The sequence below is a fragment of the Lampris incognitus genome, chromosome 4 (genome assembly GCF_029633865.1).
Source record: "Lampris incognitus isolate fLamInc1 chromosome 4, fLamInc1.hap2, whole genome shotgun sequence".
Classification (NCBI taxonomy): Eukaryota; Metazoa; Chordata; class Actinopteri; order Lampriformes; family Lampridae; genus Lampris; species Lampris incognitus.
Window position 1 is genome coordinate 23229776 of NC_079214.1, and position 17483 is coordinate 23247258.

At 42.6% G+C, this 17483-nt stretch overlaps 2 protein-coding genes across 5 annotated transcripts in view; one reads left to right on the forward strand and one right to left on the reverse strand.

Annotated features, from left to right (window-relative positions):
* The window catches only part of myo9aa (myosin IXAa), a 155738-nt gene extending 149229 nt beyond the window's left edge, over positions 1 to 6509 (reverse strand). For all 4 annotated transcript variants that reach the window (XM_056278203.1, XM_056278204.1, XM_056278202.1 and 1 more), the window contains exon 1: positions 6211 to 6509. The gene's annotated coding sequence lies outside the window, so the exon portion shown is untranslated. The remainder of the gene's footprint in view (positions 1 to 6210) is intronic.
* A 366-nt stretch (positions 6510 to 6875) lies between these two features.
* Positions 6876 to 9435, forward strand: senp8 (SUMO peptidase family member, NEDD8 specific). The gene is made up of 2 exons (XM_056279127.1): positions 6876 to 7091; positions 7586 to 9435. Exon 2 carries the CDS (start codon positions 7609 to 7611, stop codon positions 8245 to 8247), a length of 639 nt encoding a protein of 212 aa, XP_056135102.1. The 5' UTR covers positions 6876 to 7091; positions 7586 to 7608; the 3' UTR covers positions 8248 to 9435.
* Positions 9436 to 17483: the final 8048 nt, after the last annotated feature.

A 17483-nucleotide genomic window follows, 5' to 3' on the forward strand; every position in this document is an offset into this window, starting at 1 on the left:
TTGGAGAAAATGTGGTCAAACAAAAGTGCAGTACAGCACATTTTACTTATGCTGAGCTTATGCTCAGAGGAGAACAGGCTTAGGATCAAAGGATTCAACAAGCACATCAGCATCTGAAATTCAGGCAAGTAGAATGTGTCTCTGTAGGACTTGCCATGCAGAACAAAACAGCTTACTCCATTTCCTGGGAACAATGCTGCATTCTATGAGCTGAGAGGGTCAAAGCACTACAAATGTCCTTCTGAACCCTTATTGGGCATATTTTGGGCCAAATTCTCAATCCCCAAAACTAGGACTCAGGAAAGAATGAGTGCAAAATGAACCCAGGTAACATGGCATTCAGCATAGAAATATTAGCTGAGGTGGCTACAGAGATAAAGAGAGCTTTTGTGTGACAGAGTAGGCAGACTAAGGATGAGAGGAGATAAAGGAGACTTCTGGTGGTATCCAGGCCGTTTGGCAAGTGGTCATTCAAGCAGACAGTGAAGTCGGTGCAGAACATGAAATAACAATGGTATCACTGTATAATGAAGAACAGTACTTTGATAAAATAAAGGAAAAACTGATTTCAAGTGCTTCAGAAGGATGGACATAGTGGGTCACAAGGCTCTCTATTTTTTGTACACCCTGAAATGTAGGCTATTTTACAAGTGAACACAACTTTATTAGCGTTAGCTGAAACCGTTCTCCCACAAACATCTATTGTTTTGTTGATTGAAAACGGGGACTCACTCCAGAATCTACTCACAGAAAGTTGAATCAGTTCATCTGGACACAATGTTTACTGAGAGAAACGTTTCTCTCAATAAACGTTGTGTCCAGACGAACTGATTCAACTTTCTGCGATTTCCTTAGCTGGATTATTGAGCGTGCATAAAGACATCCAGAATCTACTGTAAATTTGAATTTAGAAGAGATATAGTAAATTGTATGTAGTGCTGCATAATTTCACAGCCATTCAAACGTTTCAGTAACAAAGCAGATCATTCCCATCAAGATAAAATACTTAACCACCGGACCACTTAACGACATTTTGGTGTTAATCGTTGTTTACTTTGGCCTCAAAAGAGTTGTTTGGCAGTCAATTGCATTTACTAAATATAATCATACTCGCTAAATACACTCCACTTGTTTTCAATATATAGATCTGTTGTTACTGTGATATGGATAAGGCATAGCTTTACAAATAAGTATCAAATGTCTTGACCCTATACTTGAGAACAGCACCCAGGAGACTAGCATTGTACAGCAGAGACAAATGGATTTAGTATCAGGTGAAAATGGGGGCAAAATATGGGTCAAAAGTACGAAAACTTGGGTAACACCTGAGAGGAGCTTCAGAGGATATGAATAGGCTACAGCTAGATTACATCATCCATACATTCCTAGTTGGCCTATGCTAAAGGATGCCTCCCGAACTGACAACAGAAGCAATAGTTTACCCTGTAGTACCCCTCAAACTATTAGCTTGCTAATGTGTCCTGTTTTATGTTGGGAGGAATAGGCAACATTTCAACCAACCTTATCACACATTGTCTGTTTATCGTCAGCTTGCCAGAATTATCTCCTCTTTTACTCCCTGCTTACCTCAGTCTTTGACACGAGACAGACTACTGTAAGCCGTAAGAATTCCTGAGAGATAAGTGCTCTAAATTGCTGTAGTCTATTGAATCGGGGGGTTGTTTTTTTTTTTGCCAAGAAAAAATTGCGGGAACACAAATTAAAAACTCTCTCTTTCCTCTCGCTTGAGCTGGCATGTAAAAAAAAAAAATCCTAATGTCATACCCCTCAACTGAGAAACATAAACTTGCACTGAGTTGGTGCTAAGGAACATGAAAAAGGGCAAAGTGCTGTTTGGCTTAATGTTTGGTTGGAGTGGTATCACAACGCAATGGTAGCACGGCCCTCAAAATGCCTGGTATTGTCCCATTACACAACAGCACATGCCTAGGGATTAGCCATAGCCTCTGTCCTGTGTGTACCATATGGCCACAGGGAGCCACAGTAGCTATTGTCGCAGCTGTGTCAATACCCCCCCACCCCACTCCACCCCACCCACATGCACACACATATACACACAAAATACAAATCTGAACTCTTGCTTCCAGTCCTTTTCAGCCTTTGTCAAACTGTAACCAATAAAATCTACAAGTCTCATTGTATACGCAAAATGAATGAATATTTGTATGTGCAACCAGCAGTAATTCAGCGTGTCTGTGCCACATGCCACACACATCTGTGAGCTGTCAAACAGCTTAAGTCTTGACCAGTGGCAGCTGTCGTGTAAAGATTATACAGGAAAACTGTCAATTAAAACACTTGAGTGCGTAACAGTTGGGCTGTCAAACAAGGCATCAGCCATAGTAGTGTGGAGTTGTCAGAGAATCAAATGAAGGGTGGTCTGGCATGAACAATCGTTAAATTTCCCTGCATCAAATTTTCATTACCATTTGTGAGGCACTGTGGAAATCAGTGGTCTGTGAGCAATATACCCTAGTTTTACTTTTTTTTCTTCTTTTCAGTGCAACGGCCACTTTAAAAAGTCCATGTGAAACATTAAAAGCCAGGAGCCAATTGTAAGCACAAGCAAGTTTCCTACACATGCAATTCCACCTTATCATTTAGCAGACATCTTCATCTTCCCTCTTCAAAATCTTGTGCATCAAAAACGGGATTATTAGGAGCCAATAAACTGATAAGGCAGCAGGTGAGACTAACTAAAGGATCTGAAGTTTGATTTTTCTAGGAACCCCTTTCTCTGCATGGACCTCGAGCTTCCTGTGATTGTTCGAGCATAAACTAAATCACAATGGGAGTTTCTCAACAAAATAACTTGAATATGGCACTTAAATCCCACAAGTCTGTCTGAAGCAAAACTGGCAAAACTGTCGGAGGACAGAAATTACCGTGAGCTTAAATTAACACAAACCTTAAAAAGGGGGCTAGGCCTAAACACACAGCTCGCAATGAGATCAGTATTTTGCACTGACAGGAAGATACCCATCCCATTTAATGCTTTCATAAGAAGAACAAATCAATCCTCTTTTAGGTCAACAAAATCAAACAAAGTAAAAAAAAGGAATAAAATCATACTATCGCTGCTCTATCCATCAAACTGCAGCCACTGTAGGCACTGCAGAGTTAATGAGGGGAAATGCAAAACGCAGGGAAGCTGAGCCTTTGAGGCCAAAGCCTCCCGCATATAATGGCCTACCAAAGAAAGGGGGGCATTGTTCAGTCCAACACAAGCAGGTTCCTCTTTAATGACTTCATGTGCATGCCAATCACTTACGCCATACAATCCCATCATGAGGCCACAACACTTTTCATGATGTCCCAACCATGTGACTGCAGGGCTCTAAACTGCTGTTACCCAGTTCAGGGCGTAGTACTTCAGGGACTGATGCTGGGGTCGTTCTCGTTTTGAGATCATGTTAGGTGGCTGATTGCTGGGGAAAAAAATAAAATCCTCACTGGAGCTTTCTGAGCATGGAACGCACTAGTTACAGCCGAGAGGATGGTTGCCTTGATTAACATGAGAACACAGCAGATATGAAACAGCAAACATGTTTTCAGTGACACTGAGGTCTGTGTGTACTGCCAGGAATGTCTGTGGTATTCTTAATATGTTTTTCAAGAATAGCAAAAACGAATTCTATTCAACAGGCCTTGAAAGTCAATTTTCCAACCCTCACATGGCTACAGTCAGTTACAAGATGGAGATCTGAAACAATAACTTTAGGTCACTATTAGCACTGGGGGTAAAAAGCTTACTAAAAATTATAGATCAGTATGTGCCTCACCGCATAGGTCATAGACAAGTAGGCTTGCAGTGGGGAAAGTGTGAGTGAGTGAGTGTGTAAACAAAAATAGCTAGCATTTTTATTTTACTGTTTATCAAGCTCATATTGAAAACCTATTCTGACTAACAAAATGTCAATATTTCATGCAGATATAGTACTTCCTATTTACATTAGGTCCAGGGATTGGCCACTTATTTGTTAATCTTCAGAACATAAAGACAGAATAAACCTCTCCAATTGTAAAAATGGGAAGAAAAAAAATACTTGTTAGCAGTTTTGACATAAATGTTTAGTCCTTATTGAAATGCATGTATTGACAGAGCTTTCTTGACATGGAGATGACGTTACTGGATTCGCAATTAAGGCGGCTTGTATTACTGGTAAATTTAGCCACTAGAATTATACAATGTTACCACAAGTTTAACAGTTATCACCAAATATGCTGTACTATTTTTGCTGAGCTGTTGTCATTAGCTTGTCATTCTTTCCAACAATTTATGGCTGTAAAAGTTCACTTCAGATGACCTTTCCATTGGCTGATGAAAATAATAGCACACAGCCTGCAAGAGATATCGCCATGAGACCAGAGTTTGGAAAATGACTGGCCATGATTATACTAAAAATCCCCCAAACAGAGGATAGTATAGTGCAGGGTCACTTTTTGACAAAGATCTGCATTTTTTTTCCACCATTCCTTAACAGCAGCTATCTTTTCTTACTTCCCTAATTATAACACTTAAGTTGTGTGCTTTAAATGAAGTATTCTTAGAATATTATGCAACACATGAAAATAGCATTTTGATTGACTGCATGCATTTTTCACAGTCAAGAAGACCTTTAGGCTATATATAGGGCAAGGGTTATTTTTGCTCCTGATATATATTTTATGACTGAGCATTTCAGCTGCAGAGTGATGTTGCTTTCTCTGCACCATCAGTGCATCAGCTAGTCTGTCCTCTAAAATGGGTTGAGCGGTAAGCCTAAACTGTCTCTCTGAGCCACACTTCAATGACTAAGATATAGCCTAAAACCCAAGGCCATGTGAACTGCTATCAGACCACTTTCTCTATCTGGTTCTATTCAGCCAGACCCTTATCAACTACGATGTGATCACAGAATTATTAGCTAATGGTTTCTTTAACCCAGTTCTAAAGAAAGACTACTGTTTTCCAAATACAGGCCCATGCGATACATACAGAGGTCCGTCATTCAGAAATAGTGGATGTGGGGGCTGTGGGGTGTCAGATGTCGAAAGAGACCAGTTGTTAAGAGTCTTGGCATGGGCTGTCTCTCATGCTACACTGGCAGCTGTGTCTCCTCAGACCTCACATTCCAACAGGGCAGGCCCACTCCACTCTCATCACCTGGGCAGATCTAGAGGCGGGACGAGGTCTCAGAAAAACGTTACCGAATAAAAAGCTTCCATGTAATTTTACTTTTACAATTTTGTAAGACAAAAGAATTACTATTATCCAGGACTTTTGAGTGCCTTATTACTCATTAGATTGACTAAACAAAACAATTTTTTTTGACCAAGTATCCATCCACACATGGCCTAATGGTCAGAACGTACAATTCCAAAAGCCATATTTTCCAGGTATCTGAAAAGTAACAGAAACAGCTATTGCACACAATGACTCTGTAGTTGTAGGATGTTGTAGTTCTGGACCGATGGATACTAGTACAGTAAGTGCTTGAAGCAGGCCCCATGATTCAGCAGCTTCTTCACCTCATCAGACCTCCCTCGTCAATTCCAGCTGCTTTGCCGTCTGAATTGCCTTTGCTGCATTATAAGCAGTTCCGGCTGACCTCAACCAAATAATACATGGAGACATTTACCTTAAAGCAAGTCACTTATGCCATTGCAGCCCTTATTGTTGCTTATAGAATCATCACCGTTGCGTATGCCTAAAAGAAATAAATCTTACCAAGTGAAATGGTGTATTACTGCTGCTAGGTTAATTATGGATGAAATACTAAAGTGAAAACTGTAACCATCTCTGCAGTATTCTGAGAACTGAACGGAAACGTATTAGCAATTTTGAAAATCCACTGTTGACAAATATACCACAGAACAGCGACCTAAACTTTACCCCCCCCCCTACACACACACACACACACACACACACACACACACACACACACACACACACACACACACACACACACACCCCATCACACGCACACATCTCTCTGGTGACTATTCAAACAACAAAAATTACCATTAGATATATTAAACTTTTAAAAATGGACACCCTAAGAGATTCTTGCACAGTGAACGAAATTATAAGATGACAATTGTGTATTAAGGAAAAAGTATTCGCGGATCCCTTCGCAAACCCCAGTCCGGTTTAAGCCAGCCTACAAATCGCTGGCCAGTCTAACATCTTATCATCATACTTCTCACCTGGAGACGCGAGTTTTGAAGTAGATATTCAGCAGGACTGAGACGCCCCGACTCTTCGCTTTCAGGACGTGGGGTGGTATCGCTCGTTAGACACACAGATGCAAAATGACTTTAATTCTCTGTATTCCACTAGAACGAAGTAGGTTTCTTGTTTCCTCTCTTAGAAAGCGCCGCTATCAAAAATCCCGATGGCAGTGTCGACCAAGTTGCACGTTTTCTCCATTTTTAGTATCAGTTTAATAATCATTTTAAAAAAAAGAGCCTTCCCTCGCAGGGTGACGCTCGATGAAAAGTCCGGACTCCGGAGCCTCTTTCGCCCTGCTAATCAGTGCGTCCGCTGTGCGCGTTCACGCTGAACGGAGGCGGGGACAAAACGTTGAGCGAAGTCAAATACGTACGTAGAGAAGGAAAAACAGGAAGTAGCCGGGAGATAAACACACCGGCGGCTTATCTTTAAAACACAACGTTAGAAGGAATGAGGATCATGTTTTGCTTAGCGCTACATGGCGTTAAGTGTGTTAAATTCGACCAGTTCCGCTATTTCTGCTGTCTCTGCACAACGGTGACGGTTAATAACTTTTTGTGGTGTTTGTAGGTGTGAAAAGAGGATGTAGCATGGTTAGCTATACCCTGCGAGGACCCGGATGGCCGATGTGCTTCAAGAGGGAGCGCTACACAACATCACTGTGATTGGTTAAACGTAGCCTGGCCAACTAACGAACGATTTCCATTGGTTCGAAGGCGCTCAGGACTCTCCCATTTTTCCTCATGCACTACTGTCGTAAAACGTTTTCGGTCGTGGAGCGGTTTACGGTTGACACCGCAATGAGGGAGGACGGTTTAATAGTTCTGGATGTTTTTGGTTGAATGTGTTTCTTGAGGTATGTGGCATCGTATCAAATGTATGTAACGCTGTTTATTTTTTGTTATAAAACATTCCACACGTTTTGTGACATGTTACCAATCCGATGTATCCAAATAATTTACCTTGCTCAGATGGACAGGGTCGTTGGTCATCTGCTAGTATTACTCGAACTGCCTTAGCAGTGTGAGCCCTCTGGTCAGTAAAATGACAAACCCAAACGCACTGCAGTAAAATGATGCTCTGCAGTCACACCTTGCTTATGTTGACCTCGTAAAATGACACTCGTTACTAAACTCAGCAAACCCTTCTTTAACGTCTCAAAGTTATGAAAAACGGAATTCCACTGCCTTTATTCTTCAACACCGTATCGTTGAGGTGGCAGGCCAGACGCAAAATTTTGTCGAATTATTCTAGCCAAATGCTGTACCGTCACCCTTTGGGATGTGGTGTATTAGTTTATGAACTCTTGTATTTTAGCCCTGTTTCAACTTGTTCTTCCATATCTTTTAGACTGATCCCATCTGTCTTAAAGAATGGACCCCGTAGTGCTGAGTTATCAGGACAGCCTCCTGCGACGCTCCGATGTGGCCTTACTGGAGGGGCCTCACTGGCTCAATGATCAGGTCATTGGCTTTGCCTTTGAGTACTTTGTCGCTGAGCGTTTCAAAGGCCTGGGTGATACCATCATCTTTATCAGCCCAGAGGTCACCCAGTTTATAAAGTGTGCTTCCTGTCCGGAGGAGTTGGCCCTATTCCTTGAGCCGCTTGATCTGGCTTCTCGTCGATGGGTCTTCCTTGCTGTCAATGACAACTCTAACCAAACTGCAGGGGGCTCCCACTGGAGCTTACTGGTCTACTACCATGACTCTGCTCACTTTGCCCACTATGACTCCCAGAATGGGGGCAACTCACTACATGCAAAACGTATCGCCAGTAAGCTTGAGCCTTTCCTGGGGACTAGGAGAAAAGTGCTATTTGTGGAGGAGCCCTGCCCATCGCAGCAGAACAATTATGATTGTGGCATGTATGTTATCTGTAATGCTGAAGCGCTGTGTGAAAAGGCCAGGGTGGAGGGCTCCCCCAACCTTCCAGTGCAAACCATCACTCCAGCCTACATCACCCAGAAGAGAGCTGAATGGTGCAGACTGATCCAGACACTGGCCAAAGATTGACCACTCCTGTTTTTTTTTTTTTTGCCTTGGCTTGCTCTCAATAAGCAGAACAGCTGTCAGCCTTCCCCAACACATCTGCTGCCGCAACCTATGAATGCACTCCAGAATCTAATGCAGAATATTATAATATAGTCCCTCTAATATGAAAAAAAAACCTGTAGCATATGAAACAATGTTACAAAGCTTTTAAGATTCAGAATCATAAGAATTTATTAAGATGACTATAAACCCCCCAAATTGATACAGCCTAAATTCTTTGTTTATCTGTAGCAACACATGCAAGATGTAAACAACACACCAGCATGCCTATAAAATGAATAATTATTCCCATGTACATAAGGGTGGGGAATATGTAACGCATCTTGAGAGGAAAGAAAAGCATTTCCCAGTTTCAGTTATTTTCCTTTCAAGTGATTGTGGGAATGTTTACAAAGATTATTGCTCAGGGTCATTTTAGATGAGCTACGATTGACGTCAAGAATGTGCATCATATGGTTAATTTTTGCCAGTGATTTTTAGATTTCAAATTGTGAACTGGGCATCTTTGTCTACATTTTGTTATACCTATTTGATTTAGATTTACATCCATTTTAATTGGCTGCCTACCATCATTTTCTATGAAACTCAGTAGGGGTGAGGCATGCATGAGATCTAAAGCTTGTAAGGAAAACAAATGAAAAGAGGTAAGAGTAATTTATTGTTCATTAGTTTCTTAATAAAATTATAACATCACTAAATTTAGCCATTCTTATTTTCAGCTCATGCCATCTGTTTTTCTCCATATAATCTTATGTTTTATTTAATTTGTACTGAAGATCAACATTTGTATTACATGTTTATTCACAACAATCTCACACCAAAGAAATGTATGGAAGGAGTCCACATGCATTCTGTTTAGTCTAAATGTTGGACTAAAAAAAGCCTTGGATTATCTGAACTGTACTTTTAGAATTAGGGATAATGTTTACCCACAGCCTTGTCTACAGTTGTATACTGCAGCAACATGCAATAAGGAAGATCTTAACAATTCCAAATCCATCTCCAACTGAATGCATCGCTCACCTTTAAACTGAAATCTTGTACAAGAACATCCAATGACTTATCTAAACTCTGAAACACATTTTTTTCGAGTGTGGGAGAAAATGAATAGCGATGGAATGTTGAATTGTCGCTTAATAAAAGCCGAGAACTCTGAAACACAACATTCTGTAAAATGTATATTACACTGTGTCCTAAGAAACTTTTAGCAGCCATGTCCAATATAGTTATAGGTATTTCAGAAAGAGACGTTCATTTTCCAAGGTTTGCAAATGGGTTTCTGATTCTTTTTTAACAGGCTGCAGCTAACAAAAACAACCAACCGCTGATAACGGATGCAAATGAGCTTGCTTCTAAAGCTTCGACACACTATTTTAAACTGTGGAAACACCCAGGATAAAGCAGGGCTATTCTCCCCTCAACAACTTTACCAGTCAGAGCCAGAATGTGACCCTGATATATTTATAGGCAAGCTTTACGCTATCAGTCAGGACAGGACTCATGTTTTCAGCAGGGACAGCCATGTAGAATAAGTAATGAAGACAGCATCCAGACGTGGACTGGTGTTCCTGTGACGTTCCACAGGAACGTATTACTTCTGGGAGGGTCTACGGAAAAAAAAAAGAAAAAGACTTGCATCGTAACACTTCACCATCTGTGCAGCAAAAGCTACTTTCAGTGAAAAAAAAAATCATTATATAGTCATCGACTAATCCGGTATGGAAATCTGATTTATGACTCGCATATTTGATTTGGCAAAGGTTTTACACCGGATGCCGTCCCTGACGCAACCCTCCCCATTTATCCGGGACCGGCAGTAAGAATGCACTGGCTTGTGCATCCTCAGTGGCTGGGTTATTATATATAGTCATTTAGCATTTTATTACATTATTGAATATTCATTTAATTTTTCTTTACTACTTTTCAAGGGTAACATCCTCTTGGAAGGAACATCCTCTTGTACAGGGCAATCAATTTGAGGCTTTACAAGTTTGAAAGTTTTACAGCACGAATTTGTCCTCATTAAATTAATTGACCACGTATAATCAGGAGTGCTGAAGGAAGATGTGCCAGCAATACACTTGAGGTTGGTGGAGAGGGCATTGCCACCCTGTCTGGCTGAATGCCCAGCACTGCTCTTAAATTTACACTGCATGGAGTGATTTCACCCTCCTGGCTGCTTCCCCTGGCATCCTAAACGCGTCTGCACCCAGTGGTCATATTTCACCTAAAGTAACAAGTTAGACAAGGCCTTAAAGTTTGCTATTGTCCTCAAACTGCCTCAAGAGTTGGGGCACACGCCACCCTGGCAGCACATTTCACTGGCGAGACCAAGTTTCCAGGGAAAGGCACTTTAATGGAGGTGGATTTGCCTTCAAATGACCATTTTACAGAGTATGCTTGACAGGAGGTGTTTAAAACCAAAGAAACTTTGGCTTTTCGTTTTGATTTCATTACATTTTCAGCTTAGCGCTTGGGTAGTTCATGCCCATTTTGGTTTAGTATTTTTTGTTTTTAAATTTGAGGGAACTGCAGGTACTTTAATCTGCCACATATCCTAAACTTGGATGGACAAAATTTCTACACATTTCAACATTCTTGTGGCCTTGCCTCATCTCGTGAAGCTTGCTCTTGTTCACTTTCAGCGGGTTTCCTCAAAGCCTCTTCACATGGTTGGGTCTGAGCAAGATGTTGGAGTCCCTCCAAGCTCTCTGGGTTTCTGTTCCCTCTGTCCCTGAAAGAAAACCAAAAGAGATTTCCCCCAGGGGGATCACTGAACACTTCTAACATGGCATTTACCACTGTATCACAAACAAAGTAAATACACACAGCCGGACCGGAATCGATGATTACAGTCCGGCTGTGTGTATTTACCTGGTTTGTGATATCGTAGTACCTGGATGACCGAAATTAATCTTCACAGACATTTAACACAGATTAGAGTTGGAGAATGCCAGATTTATACCCAGGAAACGGATCATTTGCATGCGTCTCCTGATCTGCTCTGCAGTGGTGCAGTGGCCATTGAGGAGGTCGGCCTACTGTGGAGGAGAAAGTGGGTATACTCTCCTATATATTTCAATTGCTTTTTGGCTGATAGTTGATTATACAGTAAACTGACAGAAAAAGAGGTGGGTATACACCGTATACCTGGGTATACCCTCAACTACGCCACTGCTGCTGTGTATTTACAGGGTCCAGGAGGGTGTTGCACCGAGATAAGGTTGAGTGGTCCATTTTTTTTATTACTCCTTTGAGGGGCCCAGAGGCATCGTGTATCACATGCATATATGTATAACACACACATAATTCACAACCAGGCTTGTCCATGTCTGTGTCCGGATTCTTCTGAAGCTCTTCTTTGACACCACTTCCGAGAAAGATCCGAGAAAGCTCTGCAAGCATTGTAAAAATACTTTTAAATTACTTAAAAAAAACACAAATAAATTATTAGCCACACGAAATGAACACAACAGAGGAAGAACACAACCAGTTCTGAGTCAACATACTAGTTGATTGATGACTTAATGATGGCTAATTGATGACATGTCTTCTTTAACCAAAGCCAGCAACACTGCTAATAGGCTAATAGCATAAAACCTCAAGTTATGTAGAGCCTCTGTTTTCTTAGCGGTGGTCTTGGCGGGTCTAATCGGCCATTGATGAAGGGAACAGAAATATGAAACAGAAAAAGAAGAAAATATGCTGGTGCACTTACTGGTTTTTCAAAGCAGACAGGCCAGTTGACTCAAACATGAAGAAAAAGGTCTTCCTCCTTGCCTTACTTACCAGGGGCAGCCCTGGCCCTGCAAGGCATCCTAGGACCTTTGTGTATGTTAATCGGTGTCACGTTGACCTTCGATTGGCAGTCATTAAGATACCAATCTGGGCAAACACAACAACCCCAATGTTACGGTAGTCATTGAGCTGCGTTCCATTTAATCCCCATTGAGAAGGGGTTCTCAGCCACTGAGGATGCACAAGCCAGTGCATCCTTAGTGCCGGTCCCAAGCCCGGACAAATGGGGAGGGTTGCGTCAGGAAGGGCATCCGGTGTAAAATCTTTGCCAAATCAAATATGCGGATCATAAATAAGACTTACATACCGGATCGGTCGAGGCCCGGGTTACCAACGACCGCCACCGGTACTATTAACCAGCAGGGTGTCGGTGGAAACTATGCTACTGTTGGGCGAAGGAGAAGGAGAGGAGGAAAGCATGTCCAGAGGCAGCTAGAGAGGAGGAAGGGTAGGCATGTGGAGGTGAGAGTTGGAACTTTGAATGTTGGCACTATGACTGGTAAAGGGAGAGAGCTGGCTGACATGATGGAAAGAAGAAAGGTAGGCATACTGTGTGTGCAAGAGACCAGGTGGAAGGGGAGTAAGGCCAGGAGTATCGGAGGTGGGTTCAAACTCTTCTACCATGGTGTGAATGGGAGGAGAAATGGGGTAGGGGTAATTCTGAAGGAAGAGTATGTCAAGGGCGTGCTGGAGGTGAAGAGAGTGTCAGACAGAGTGATGAGTATGAAGCTGGAAATTGAAGGTTTATTGCTGAATGTTATCAGCGCATATGCCCCGCAAGTTGGGTGTGAGATGGACGAAAAAGAAGAATTCTGGAATGAGTTGGACGACATGGTGGAGAGGGTACCCAAGGAGGAGAGAGTGGTGATTGGAGCGGACTTCAATGGACATGTTGGTGAAGGGAACAGAGGTGATGAGGAGGTGATGGGAAAGTATGGAGTCAAGAAGAGAAATGTGGAAGGACAGATGGTGGTCGATTTTGCGAAAAGGATGGAAATGGCTGTGGTGAATACATATTTCAAGAAGAGGGAGGAACACAGGGTGACGTACAAGAGTGGAGGAAAGTGCACACAGGTGGACTATATCTTATGTAGAAGGCACCATCTAAAAGGGATTGGAGACTGCAAGGTGGTGACAGGGGAGAGCGTAGCCAGGCAGCATCGGATGGTGGTCTGTAGGATGACTTTGGAGACCAAGAAGAGGAAGCGAGTGAAGACACAGCCGAAGATTAAATGGTGGAAGTTGAAGAAGGAAGACTGTTGTGTGGAGTTCAGGCAGGAGTTAAGACAGGCACTGGGTGGTAGTGAAGAGTTGCCAGATGGCTGGAAAACCACTGCAGAAATAGTGAGGGAGACAGCTAGGAAGGTACTTGGTATGTCATCAGGACAGAGGAAGGAAGACAAGGAGACTTGGTGGTGGAATGAGGAAGTACAGCAAATTATACAGAGGAAAAGGTTGGCAAAGAAGAAGTGGGATAGTCAGAGAGATGAAGAAAGTAGACAGGAGTACAAGGAGATGCAGCGTAAAGCAAAGAGAGAGGTGGCAAAGGCAAAGGAAAAGGCGTATGGTGAGTTGTATGACAGGTTAGACACTAAGGAAGGAGAAAAGGACTTGTACCGATTGGCTAGACAGAGGGACCAAGCTGCAAAGGATGTGCAGCAAGTTAGGGCGATCAAGGATAGAGATGGAAATGTGCTGACAAGCGAGGAGAGTGTGCTAAGAAGGTGGAAGGAATACTTTGAGGGGCTGATGAATGAAGAAAATGAGAGAGAGAGAAGGTTGGATGATGTAGGGATAGTGAATCAGGAAGTTCAGCGGATTAGCAAGGAGGAAGTGAGGGCAGCTATGAAGAGGATGAAGAATGGAAAGGCAGTTGGTCCTGATGACATACCTGTGGAGGCATGGAGGTGTTTAGGAGAGATGGCAGTGGAGTTTCTAACTAGATTGTTTAACACAATCCTGGAAAGTGAGAGGATGCCTGAGGAGTGGAGAAGAAGCATACTGGTACCGATTTTCAAGAACAAGGGCGATGTGCAGAACTGTAACAACTACAGAGGTATAAAGTTGATCAGCCACAGCATGAAGATTTGGGAAAGAGTAATAGAAGCTAGGTTAAGAGGAGAGGTGACGATCAGCGAGCAGCAGTATGGTTTCATGCCACGAAAGAGCACCACAGATGCGATGTTTGCTTTGAGAATGTTGATTGAGAAGTATAGAGAAGGCCAGAAAGAGTTGCATTGTGTCTTTGTAGATTTAGAGAAAGCTTATGACAGAGTGCCGAGAGAGGAGGTGTGGTATTGTATGAGGAAGTCAGGAGTTGCAGAGAAGTATGTAGGAGTGGTGCAGGATACGTATGAGGGAAGTGTGACAATGGTGAGGTGTGCGGTTGGAATGACAGATGGGTTCAAGGTGGAGGTGGGATTACATCAAGGATCGGCTCTTAGCCCTTTCTTGTTTGCAATGGTGATGGACAGGTTGACGGACAAGATCAGGCAGGAGTCTCCATGGACGATGATGTTCGCGGATGACATTGTGATCTGTAGCGAGAGTAGGGTGCAGGTCGAGGAGAGCCTGGAGAGGTGGAGGTATGCACTAGAGAGAAGAGGAATGAAAGTCAGTAGGAGCAAGACGGAATACCTATGCGTGAATGAGAGAGAGGACAGTGGAATGGTCAGGATGCAAGGAGTGGAGGTGACAAAGGCATCTGAGTTTAAATACTTGGGGTCAACTGTCCAAAGTAACGGGGAGTGCAGTAGAGAGGTGAAAAAGAGAGTGCAGGCAGGTTGGAGTGGGTGGAGAAGTGTTTCAGGAGTGATTTGCGACAGAAGGGTACCAGCAAGAGTTAAAGGGAAAGTTTACAAGATGGTTGTGAGACCAGCTATGTTATATGGTTTGGAGACAGTGGCACTGACGAAAAGACAGGAGGCGGAGCTGGAGGTGGCAGAGTTGAAGATGCTAAGATTTTCACTGGGAGTAACGAAGAAGGATAGGATTAGGAACGATTATATTAGAGGGACCGCTCAGGTTGGACGGTTTGGAGACAAAGCAAGAGAGGCAAGATTGAGATGGCTTGGACATGTGTGGAGGAGAGATGCTGAGTATATTGGGAGAAGGATGGTGAATATGGAGCTGCCAGGGAAGAGGAGAAGAGGAAGGCCAAAGAGGAGGTTTATGGATGTGGTGAGGGAAGACATGCAGGTGGCTGATGTGACAGAGGAAGACGCAGAAGACAGGAAGAAATGGAAACGGATGATCCGCTGTGGCGACCCCTAACGGGAGCAGCCGAAAGTAGTAGTAGAGAAGGGGTTCTCAAACTGTTTTGCAGCGGCGGACCCCAAATAATTATAGCTAAGTTGAGTCAAATTAATTTTGTGTGGCGTCTTTCATGCCAAGGCACTTCAATTGATATTACAGACACAAGAATGACATAAAGGGTCATGGGGGAAAAAAAAGATTGTAAAAACATGAATATATGGCAGGGAACTTCATCTATAGACTCAGCTTTAGTCTGAGACCCCAAAGTAACAATATTTCTCTTTCAAATCTGAGTTTGTGCAGAACTCCATAAAGGCCATGGTAAATGTGAGCTTTACAATGGGAATGTACCCTCTTAAGAACTCTCACAATATAAATTCTAATTAGTAACAATGAGATAGTCAATACTATGGTATCAAAAAATAATGTTTTATGATCTGGCATCACAGGTATCACTAATAGATCTAGTTACAGATTTTACCAATCTGAAAACCAGATATTCATGCAGTTGCAAATCATATAGGTAAAGAATTATGTTTTGTTTTTTTGTTTTTGTTTTTAGAAAAATATGGACAAAAAGATGGATGGGTGGTTGGATGGATTGAATTTATATAGCAACAATTTAACTCAGCCGACAATATTTCAGTAGGATATATTTTTCCACCAAGAACACTTCGTATTAAGATTCCTTTGTAAAATGTCGTAGATGAATTGGACCATAGAGGTGATGACACATTGGAGAGACGTATCATGTATAGGGTCCTCTAGATTAATAAACAGGTGCTTAGCAGACATTACCACATTTAAAGTTCTGCTGAAGTGAAACCTTTTCAGAAAACATCGAGACGGTGACTGCTGTCATTTGACTGTGTGTAATGTGGATTATTACCGTGACTTTACAATCAGCCTTCCCCTACACACCAGTGAGAGAGCAAGGGTCATCCAGAGAGCATTCCCTCACAGACGATGTGGCTGCCTGGAGGCGATGGGCTGGGCTGGAGCTTGTCTGACCATCTGCTTCAACCTGCCCCCACCTCTCTACTACCAACGGTTACTGCCCTCCTACATAAATGTATGGGGCACATGCATCCACGCTCACACACACATTCTCTCTCTTCCTCTCTCTCTCTCGCTCTCTCTCTTGCACTCACTCACTCACTCACTCACTCACTCACTCACTCACTCACTCACTCACTCACTCACACACACACACACACACACACACAAACTCAAAATATTTGCCTGAGTTTTTTGCCAGATATACAAACCCTGTAAAAGGCAAATTGCAACATCAAGACCAATGAATGAGGAATTTCTGAAAGATGTTCCATCAAGTGTGTGTGTGTGTGTGTGTGTGTGTGTGTGTGTGTGTGTGTGTGTGTGTGTGTGTGACTTAAAGAACTAGAAGTTTAAGTGTGGTAAGCAATTAAAAAACTGGATGAAAAGCGTTAAAAACAGTAGTTTTCAGTATTACTCAGTAAACAATAGATATACTGAGTCTTTATTATGCTAATTGGTAAAGCAGTAAACAGCACTCTAACCTGTACAATACAGACAATAGTGTAGGTATACAATGTGTGAAAAGTGTCACTGTTCACGTGCCATTTCCCGTGCGCTATTTCCTATTATTCGGTTTTAAACAAAATAAAAGTCATCATCCTTTATTTTAACCACTAAGTACATACACGGGCCTCTTCATTCGAGATCTGTAAATGCCCTTTCAGACTTGTGTACCCGAATACAGTCGTCGTCTCAAAAGACAAATACCCCTCTATATGCCTCCCTCATGGACAGATAGTGTCGGAGCAGGGAAAACATCTCCCATTGGAGATACAAACCGCTTTAAACAACAAAACTGGAGCAAAACAACGACAGACTCCAACTCATCACTTGAACCAACACTGGCTGGCTGTCATGCGAGCCTATCTGCTCATTACTGAGGGGAAGAAACAGTGTCAAGGCCACGGGACCCCCTAACCAGGGGTCTCCCTCATGGACCACTAAGCTTCTGACACAGGAGCGAGGGCGCCACCTGTCCGTTGCCGGTGCTGTCGGGGTATCAAGATGGTATTCAATGTATGACTTAGAACAGAGGAGGCGGGTCCATAGAGGCAGAGGAGGTTGCTCCTCCTCTATTTTTGGGA